The sequence below is a fragment of the Aspergillus alliaceus genome, assembly GCF_009176365.1.
Source record: "Aspergillus alliaceus strain CBS 536.65 unplaced genomic scaffold BDW43scaffold_6, whole genome shotgun sequence".
In the NCBI taxonomy this organism is placed as follows: Eukaryota; Fungi; Ascomycota; class Eurotiomycetes; order Eurotiales; family Aspergillaceae; genus Aspergillus; species Aspergillus alliaceus.
In genome coordinates, this window is record NW_022474689.1 from 210,256 (window position 1) to 220,657 (window position 10,402).

Genomic DNA, 10,402 nt, shown 5'->3' on the forward strand with positions numbered 1-10,402 from the left:
GCTTATTTATTTACCGCTGGCCATGTACTTATCGAAGAATGTCTCCTCGACCCTTGAGTTAGGTGAAAGAACAAACCCGCGGCTGATCTTGGTGAATATATTGATATATAAGATTAAACCTTCAACTAATACTGGCTCTTGGTCAATTAGGAAAATGAAGTATTCCTCGGGTTTTAACAAAATCCTGTAACTCCGTTATTCATAGTTCTACTTGGTTATATCAACCTTCAAACAATCGTATCTATATCACTATTTAGTTTGTAGGACCCAGTTTACCTTACTCAAGAGCAACAAGACACCACAAGAAGAGATAGAGATATCATTCAAGTACGCCAGCGTACTCTACATCGATTGGTTCTGCTGCATAAGTCTCCTTAACCATACATATGCACTCCATATAAGTACATTCACTCCGACGCGGACTTGCCAGCCGACTGAGTTGCCTTTCCAAAACGACTGACATAATCCTGCCCAACCTTTGTTTAAGAAGTTTTGGTTATCAACTTTTTTTTTGTCATTTTATGTATCGTCCAAATAGCGGACATTCAGTTAAACGCCACGATGCTCACGCAAAGCACTAACCTGAAAGTATAAACTAAGAACAAGGCACTGACACACCACCAGGCTTCGATCTTCACAGACACTGGGTATGTTTCTGACCATTGCTTTATTTTTCTTTCTTTCTTTCTTTTTTTTTTTTTTTTTTTTTTTTTTTTTTTTGATTTGAGACTTCGGTTACTCCGCCTGAAGGTTCGTTCACTCTCGAAGACCCAAGAGCTGTTGAGCTCAGTATCCGTCCGTCCAACTATTGAGCCGGAAAAGGCGGGAGCGTAAGAACAGGCTGAAATGTCGGTGGTTGTGCAATGAGCTCAAGGAACTCTTCGTTTGATCTGTTCACGTTCAAGTCGAGAAACTCCCTTAACCGGCTTCCACCAGTATGGGCGCAATCTTAAAGAAAACATTGTTTTGTGAAGTCATCGGTATCGATCTTGAGACGGCCTGGGCCGAATCCTTCTGGAAGACAAGTTCGGAAAGGTTCGCCAATTTCATTCTTCCCTGGCTTGCATAGTTCCCTATTGACGGGTTATACATGGTAACCGTGAAAAGAAATTCGAGATCGACTTTGCCTTCAAAATACTGAGTGGCTTCGTTCCCGAGTACTTCCAGGTGGTACTGGTACCTGCCGACATGATTATCACCCCAACTCTTTGGCTCGCGCAAAAATATGTAGAGATATATGCATCCCTCTGAAGCCTTTGTGCGGCCTGCCTAGAGGGCTCAGCCATGACTGATAAGATATCTAGAATCGAAACTGTTTAAGTCAAATTGAAGTGGACGGAGATTTGATGTTGACGGCTACAGGCCGAATCTTGCCTAGATTATAGACCTTCCTGAGGGCACCTCTCAGGGTCAGTCTGCTCATGTCTTTCTCTGTCTTTCTCTCCTTGTGACCCTCTTCGACACAGAATATTTTATTGATATGTTCCATCTCAAGGGCGGCCTCTTGACTATGCAAAGGAGTGGAAAAGGAGTTGCGACATCATTTCCATAGCTCATTACTAGATGAGACGACACTATTCAAATGAATGGTTGTACGCGACATAGCCAAGTTTCTTTGTGCATTGGCAAAGATGATACTGCACACAAACCTCACCGTCTAAAAGGTGATGTTTTTCCTCACAAAGGAAATGCCGATTTGAAAGGGGAACACTCCATTATTTAGGTGCAGATGATCGTTCGCATGATGATTTAGAACGATGCATGCATCATAATGATCAGGCTAGGTTGGATCAAGTATGTTTCATCATGATCATGAAGCCCGGTGTTGTTGCTTTCGTCCGGGTGAATAGTCGAAACATGGGTTGGGATCTTGTATACAGACAGAAGCAACGCAACACTTCCTGTACTGGGGGCTATCTATCCTAGAGTTGGGACTTGATTAAATCTTCGAATCTATTAGCCAGAAATCCCGTAGCAGTGTTCCGGCCCCTTCTCCATTTCTCAACAACAGTCCAACTATTTGTCCTTGTCAGCGTGGCCTCGTTTGCAGGGGTCAGTCCGTTTTTGGTTATTTATCTGTTTGAGATTCCAGCTGTAATTCGTTGTATGTCACATTCATTGTCAGGAATAGTTCATCTCTGACATCAACACCCCACTAGGTTGTCTGCGGTCATATCTCATTCTCCCTTGAATTACTACTGAAGGCCATATCAAGCTACATCTGCCTGCCAGTGATTATAGGATGGGAGTTCACAAGGTTTATAAGAAATATTTTTTACGCTAAGAGCAAGGCTTCCTCACTTGTAAGCTGAGCTCTCTACTAAGAATAAAAGATATTGGCCTTAGACAGTCAGAAGCGCTACGTACTAAGGGGTTGGGGTCGTGGTTGGAAGGAATAAAAGCTTCGGTACCAATGGTATACTTTTATTCGGTAGGAGATGGAGATAATGGAGTTAACGAAGCTATGCTATCTTGGGAATATTGGATAAACTCCGGGGGGTGTGACATGATTATCAGGATGGTTTGTCTCCTTTGTGCAATGGAAGTCGATATGTAGGTTTTCTAATATCATTTATTTAGTCAAGGAATTGAAATATTTGGGACCATGTCCTCGATCAGGCTTTTGAGTAGTTTAACAATCATTTAGGAATCGAACCCGTCCATAAACTCCACAGAACATATGTAGCTTGGCTATATATTACTCCGATGTCTGGACCTTAGAAGACCTCGCTTCTCCAAAGGTGACCAAAAGCCTGCCTAGAATCAACGCAAAAATCGCATGGAAATTCAAGAGTTCGTCCATCAACCTGGTCTCTTATAGTAGGTCCACAACGGTCTTCAGCCTTTCAATCATGCACTGTTATAAGGCATCTCACAGCGTAGCATCTGGATGGCCTTTTTTTTTTTTTTCCACGGTGTATTCCGTCTTCATTTTTAGTTTGATCTTAGTATATATTGACTTTAGTATTGCTCGAGCCGTGTAGGGAAATGCGTCAATGACTAGAAAGGGTTTGGCTACGATCGCAAAAATGACTCGCCCTATAAACCATGAAGATGGCAGATAGTTCAGGACGTAGGGTAAGAGTAGATCACGGGATGAACCGTGCCCGATGTCAGTAAAACATATGGACGCAGAGACACTACCTTGCCACAGCAATATATGTGATACGGGTCAGGTTGAGCTCATGTTACCCAACATAATGTATGACCCTGACCCTGGCCCCCCGATGGGTTTGTCAAACAGCTAGGGTTACAGCTCCCTAAGTTTCGGAAACACCGCGGGAGGCTACGTGAAGCTCATTGCTCGGCCTGTAGTGTTGTGCTCTAATTGGTTGGTATTGCTCGCATGAGAGATCTCTACAGCAGTATGCGGGATTTTGGTAGTCCCAACAATGTCTCAGATTTCATCCAGATAAAAAAATACGAGTTACATTAGCATTCTACCCATGTTGTTCGAACAATAGCGTAAGTCACAGGTTGGTGACTTGGCACGAAGTAAGAGTATCATCGCCTTTGCGTGGACGTCTCAAAGTTCTCCGATCGGGTATATATCGCAGTGCAAGGTTACATGCTTCTGGAATAGCCAGAGACACGGGCTCCGAGCAAAAATCGCGGATGCGAAACTACCTTCCACAGCATTAGGGTGTCCCCCCCCCTCCCCCCACAGATTCTACGAAACAAACCTACACAGTGCAGGGCACTAAATAAAGAAACACGACCCGTGGTGTGGACTCAGGTTGTGTTTTGAAGCGATTGTTGCAACCAGGGTTCTAATCTGTCCGATGCTCTATTGTGTAACGCCTGGGCCCTCCAAGAGGCAGTTAGTTCTAGGAACATGCGCGTCATGAGCTTTCTAAAACTTTTTCGTCCTTAGCTAATCCTTGTAAGGCAGACGTAAAATTGGCACAATTCCAGCGAGGGGAAAGGGAACTGAAACAGTGGCCAAAAATTCTAACTGGCAGGATATTTTTATGAAGCGGAAGAAGCCGAGGAATCTGACATAATCCGCACAGCCATCATGCACAATTGGCTGCTGTTGTGAACCTTTTTTGAGGGTTTTATTTCGAAGGCACCGCCACTTGCCGCCAGAACCAACAAGTTGAACTCGACAAAGTACCGACAGGGCTCATCCAATAGCCAAGGCGCAGTCCATAGTGGTTCGCCCAATGGACTCATTCGGGGAAAATGCAGCCAAGAGACACAACGTCATCCCTTACGACAATCAGGACTCAATCGCAATCTCCACCACGGCCAACTGCACCAATGCCAAGTCCACGAAAACCGGGATTGGTGGACGATCACCCTCTCATTTCGGCTGTAGCCTAAGGAAGACCGTGGCTCTGTTTTTTTGAGAGAATACTGGGGGCTATAAATAGTGATATAACAAAAGTGTGCGGTGGGTCAGGACAGGGGAATTGTGGCCTTGGGGCCTTGGCAAAGCACATCGAGGTCCCAGGCTGGCCTAGGGACAGGGTCTTCTCCGTGCTAAAGCGTGCTAAAGACCTCGTCGTCTTGAATATTACTCTAACGTGACGTCTCGCATGACCTCATCGGAAAAGTCGGCGTGAGTGAAAGTCAAGAGACATTCCACCTTCCGACTGGGATATCACTTGATGGACAGAACGAGCACCACATCCAATCCCACATGGAAGCCTCCGGAAGACTACTGTGGAGCCGTGGATCCAAACACGCTTTGCTGTGAAACGCAAGTCGGGCGACGGAGTACGTAGTGATTCGCGGCTGTGGTCTCCATCCCATTGCATTGCCACTGGAGCCATAACTGCGTTCTTTATGCCGATCCAGTTTTACCGTCAAGATTCACAGGGCAGAGACAAACTATTTAAGAAGCCCGATACTCTCCAGATTTTCCGGAATATTAATTTAGATCATCATCTATCATCTATCTAATCAGTGGATAACTGCCTTTTCTCATATATAACTCGCAGCCTTTACCTCCACACTCCTCTTTTTTATTATATTTTATTTTATTTTTTTTTTTTTAAAAAAAAAAAAAACAACCGTCCACATACAAACCACATTGAAAATGCAGTTGACTGTCTTGACCACCCTTCTCCTTACCACCTCCGCCTTGGCCGCTCCCCAGGACATTGGCGACATCATCTCCGGTGCTGAGAGTATCGCCCAGACAGCCGTGAACGGTGGCCAGAGCGTCGCCTCCGATGTCGCCAGCGCCGCGACTTCTATCGCCTCTGCCGCTGAGACCGGCGGCGGCGCTGCCTTCTCTTCCATCACCTCGGCAGCGGGCGCCGCGGCTACCAGTGCAGAGAACTGGGGCTCCTCCGTCGCCTCTGATGCCCAGAGCCGGGGCTCTTCGATCGCCTCTGAGGCCAGCTCCAGGTTGAGCCAAGACCTGACCACCCTGACCGGCACCAATGGCCAGCCCACCTCGACTGCCACCGTTTCCACCACTTCCTCCGCCAGCAAGTCCGACTCCACCACCACCGGCAAGTCCACCTCCAGCTCTTCGTCTTCTTCCTCTTCCTCCTCGGCCGGTAGCGCCTCCTCCACCTCCAGCGATGGCGCCGGTGCCATGCCCACTCCCTTCAGCGTTGGCGCCGGTGTCGCTGGTATCGCTGGTGTCTTGGGTGTCATGGCTGCTCTGTAAACGAACGATCATAAAAAAACCTACCAATCCCTCTCGTTCGAGACGACGATCCTATGTTACACTATACCATGATTTAAGCGGGACTATACTTCAGTTATGACAAGTTAATGGGGAAATCATGGCGTTTTGTCGCTTCATGTACATGGATACACACATATGTTTTTTTTGAGTTTTATCGATATACATACGTTCTTTTGAAATATATTATCTAGTGATATGATCTACTACAGCTGGATGCATAAACTGGTGCAAATGTTTATATACTTGAATACTTTCAGGAGCCCGTGTATGAAACACGCTAAGCCGCTTTTGTTAAAGCGTCCAATAGGGCTTGTTACGTATTTCAGTATTTCATGGTAAGGACTATCCCCTGACACAGAGTATTTTACATAGCCTGTATCCAAGCGTACATGCGCATCCTTCTCGCCATGTATCCAGGATCCCTTCTGGAAGATCACTTCGATCATCCTCATATACTGGTTGAAACCTCATTCAATCAGTCACGAGCAAACATTGTTCCCAACCCTTAATACCAAGGCGCTAATATTGAGGCCCTTCGTAAATAGATATGATGTCAATATATATTATGTAGTAAACATGTTATTTATAGTATATATGCGTAGAAAAGGCTTTTCGGCAAAGTTCGATGGCGCCCACTTGCACAGCGGTATCAGAAGCCAACTATCTTTTCGCGAGGAGCAGGACAGTATATTCGAAAAGTAAGAGCTTGTCACTAGGACCTACAGAGCTTAGCAGGAGTAGAGGTATTAAACCAAGAGCTATACGAAATAGCGAAATCAAAAAACGGTCGTCTAAAACAAGAAGAATCTTCCTCCCTAGAGACGACTACCTTGGCATTCATCCATAGACTGGATCTCGTTGGCTATGTGGGCGGTTCTTGCAGTTGAATGATCCAATGGCCGGTCTCCACTGCATCAGTCAACAAACTGTTGACGTGGCGGCCCAGCCTCGTCATGCTGCAAAGTACCTACGCCCCGCTATACGGCTGAATGCTGTCGCAGCATCTCAAATTCACAGTTTTCCGGAGTAGAATCCTTTTCTTTTCAAGTCGCTGGGGATTTATAGAAATTTTTCTAGTATGTTGAATTCTCCATTTAGATATGGTGTGGACAAGTCGGGATCGTATGGTGGACTATGAATAGAAGATGTAGAAAAAGAAGGGTGGGTGAAAATCCGCAGTCGCGTTGGCGCTGTCCCTGGACAATATCTATTTAATGAAGTGAGAGAAAATAGAGACAAAGGAGAATTGGAAGAAGGGACGTGAAGTATATATAGTTAAGCTCCCTCAACGACAGCTTCTTAAGAAAATATACGGTAGGGTTACGCACCCTTGAGATACTGTGGAAGCCTATACATATTCTGACGTGCCAGCCTCCTTTTCAGGAGTTTAGAGGCTGCGCACTCAACCTGTAGTGGCTGTGCATGCATGGTCAGCCTGATGCCAGCCTGATGCGCATTCGGCATCTCAACTCTTCTTCCTACCAGGTCCAAATAAGGCCGAATATCCTCGCGATAAACGCCTTTTGCCAGACAAGTTTCTACTATCTAGCATCTACCCATACCGTGTTTACCCGCCGAGTTAAGTCGTGCCTGTCCATGTTAGCCCGACGAGATCTCGCCGAGATGGATGGGAGAGGTGTTCAGAATGAAGAGGAGACTGAGACAAGATTGTGTCACATTCTAAAGCGACAAAAGACTGTCCACTATGACAGTTCATCCACCCAACGGCACGATCATTATACCATCGCCTGGATCTGCGCGCTGCACATAGAGATGGCAGCAGCTCGAGCCATGTTGGACGAGACCCACGAAGCCCTACCCAGGCATGCAGAGGACAGCAACACCTACGTACTTGGGAGAATCAAGCAGCACAACATCGTCATTGCGTGCTTGCCAGTAACTCAATATGGAACGAACAACGCGGCGAACGTCATGACAAATATGAAGCGAACCTTCCCCGCTATCCGCGCGGGCTTGCTGGTCGGGATTGGTGGTGGCGTGCCGAACAAGGCTGATGTGCGCTTAGGTGACGTTGTCGTTGGAACAAGGGTGATGCAGTATGACCTTGGGAAAGCCGTAGGAGACGGAGAGCTCCAACCAACAGCGATCCCTAAGGTTCCTCACCATTCGCTTGGGACAGCTGTGTCCGCCCTCCGTTCATTACATGAGCTGAACCCCAGTCGAGTCCCATCTATCCTACGGCTGAAGCTGGAAGGACACCCTGAATACTGTCGCCCGAGCTCCCCGGATCGACTTTTCCACGCGACGTATGAGCATGAGTCTACAACGGCCAGCTGTGAGGGCTGCGACCAGTCGAAGCTGGTTCTGCGAAGCAGACGGACGTCAGACAATATAATGATTCATTACGGCGCGATCGCCTCAGGGAACCGAGTCATGAGAAGTGGCACTACCCGGGACAACGTTGCTCGAAAATTGGATGTCATGTGTTTCGAAATGGAGGCTGCTGGTCTAATGGACATTCTCGCTTGTCTCCCGATTCGGGGAATATGCGACTACTCGGATTCCCACAAGAGCAAGGAATGGCAAAGGTATGCTGCAGCAACCGCGGCGGCATACGCTAGGGAATTACTCGAGGAGCTACCCGTTGCCAAAGTGCATGTAAACTTTACCTGGATGCCCAATCCTCGTAAGTTAGCTTAGTAGTCCTGGGAAGAGTCATTGCTGCTCACACTTGACGTGCAGATCAACTTTCATTGCACGAACGCCGGCAGCGCTTGCTGAATTCCCTCAGGTTCGAGCAAATGGATTCTCGGAAATCAACTATCGGGGCCGCCCTCGCCAGAACATGTCGATGGTTTCTCAGTCACCCTGACTACCAAGCATGGCTTGATCCGCAAAACCTAACGCGACATCATGGCTTTTTGTGGATCAGTGGCAAGCCTGGCGCGGGCAAGTCAACAATCATGAAGTTCGCATACTCGAGTATGAAGAGCAAATCCCGCAACAAGCATGCTATAACTGCTTCCTTTTTCTTCAACGCTCGAGGGCAATATCTGGAGAAGTCTATCTTAGGGCTGTACAGATCATTGCTTCTTCAGCTGCTTGAAGGGTACCCCGATCTTCAGGCAGTCCTAGATGCTCCTGACATTAATTCCCAAGGTCAGAATGGATGCCCTTCCTTGGACGTGCTTAAGGACCTCTTTCGTAGCGCAGTTTCAGCCCTTGGTCAACGCTCGTTTATGTGCTTCGTCGATGCTCTCGATGAGTGTGATGAGCAACAAGTTGTGGACATGGTCCAATACTTTGAAGAGCTGGCAGAACAATCCACGAATAACGGCGTCCTGCTCCGGATCTGTTTCTCCAGTCGACATTATCCCTATATAGTTATTCACCGGGGAATCCGACTTACACTGGAGGATCAGTCAGGTCATGGCGAAGACCTGGCAACCTACGTCGCAAACCGCCTTCAAATCGAAGACCCTGTACTTCTCGAAGACCTGCAGACCCAACTGCTCAGAAAAGCTGCCGGTGTTTTCATGTGGGTCGTCCTAGTCGTTGATATCCTGAACAAGGAATATCGACATAATGGGCTGGCTTTGAGAAGGAGACTCGCGGAAATACCAAGTGATTTGAGCGAACTGTTCAAGGATATCCTGAGACGTGACAATGAGAACATGGAGGGTCTCCTGCTTTGCATCCTTTGGATTCTCTTTGCAAAACGGCCTTTGCAACCGAATGAGTTCTACCATGCTCTCTGGTCTGGTTTGTCTCTGGAGGATCTGGCCGATGCTCAAATCCCGGATGTTAGCGTCCCAGATGCGTCTGACAGCCTTGACAGATTTAAGAGATGTGTTATCGGCTCGTCAAAAGGTCTTGCTGAAATCACGAAATCTAAGCAGCCAACAGTTCAATTCATCCATGAATCCGTCCGAGACTTCCTCCTCAAAGAAAAGGGTTTGCATGAATTGTGGCCTGACCTCGGATTTGATTGGGAGAGCTCAAGCCATGAGAAACTCAAACAATGCTGTGACTCCTACATGAATCATACCATAGTGCGTGCGTGTGTTAGTAACGTGTTGTCAGAGGCCAACGCTGACTTGCAAACGGGGATCTCAAAAAGGTACCCGTTTTTGGAGTATGCCAGTCAGCATGTTCTCTATCACGCCAACGCTGCAGCGGAAGCAGTTCCTCAAGATGAGTTTTTGTCCCATTTTCCTGTGTCGGACTGGATCAGTGTCAATAATATTTTCGAGAAGTTTAAAGTCCGTGAATACAGCCAGGATGCAAGCCTTTTCTATATTCTGGCAGACAAAGGATTCCCGGAGCTCATCCGCACAAGGCTCAAGGAGGATCCGCACATTCATGTTCCTGGAGAGAGATACAGGTATCCGCTATTTGCCGCCTTGGCCAACGGTAACAAAGACGTCGTTGCTGCTCTTCTGAACTCACCTTCAAGTGTGCATAATGGAGTCGATATTACAGAGGGTCTGAACCGCAGGAAAGACTTGAAGCAGTACGCATATCGCACACCACTATCCTGGGCTGCGCAGGAAGGTCGAACAAGCATTGTCAAGCTGCTTCTCCAGACAGAGATGACCGTTGATGACATGGATGCGAAGGGCAAAACACCACTTTCACGGGCCTCAGAGAACGGGCACGAGGCGGTGGCAGAGCTGCTTATCGGCAATGGAGCAGATGTCAATGTCCGTGATAATGATGGATGGATTCCACTCTTACACGCCTCATTGTATGGCCATGAGGAGGTAGCAAAGCTGCTTATTGACAAGGGAGCAG

At 47.3% G+C, this 10,402-nt stretch overlaps 2 protein-coding genes across 2 annotated transcripts in view; both read left to right on the plus strand.

Annotated features, from left to right (window-relative positions):
- Nucleotides 1-5,044: 5,044 nt before the first annotated feature.
- On the plus strand, nucleotides 5,045-5,626 carry BDW43DRAFT_307429 (putative GPI anchored protein; the record flags this gene model as incomplete). Its single annotated transcript, XM_032046250.1, has 1 exon — nucleotides 5,045-5,626. One exon carries the CDS (start codon nucleotides 5,045-5,047, stop codon nucleotides 5,624-5,626), a length of 582 nt encoding a protein of 193 aa, XP_031903985.1.
- Nucleotides 5,627-7,270: 1,644 nt separating this feature from the next.
- The window catches only part of BDW43DRAFT_297545 (uncharacterized protein), a gene marked incomplete at both ends in the record, with an annotated part of 3,783 nt that continues 651 nt past the window's right edge, over nucleotides 7,271-10,402 (plus strand). The window contains 2 exons of the mRNA XM_032044404.1: nucleotides 7,271-8,294; nucleotides 8,351-10,206. Coding sequence (XP_031903986.1) covers nucleotides 7,271-8,294; nucleotides 8,351-10,206 — 2,880 coding nt within the window. The remainder of the gene's footprint in view (nucleotides 8,295-8,350; nucleotides 10,207-10,402) is intronic.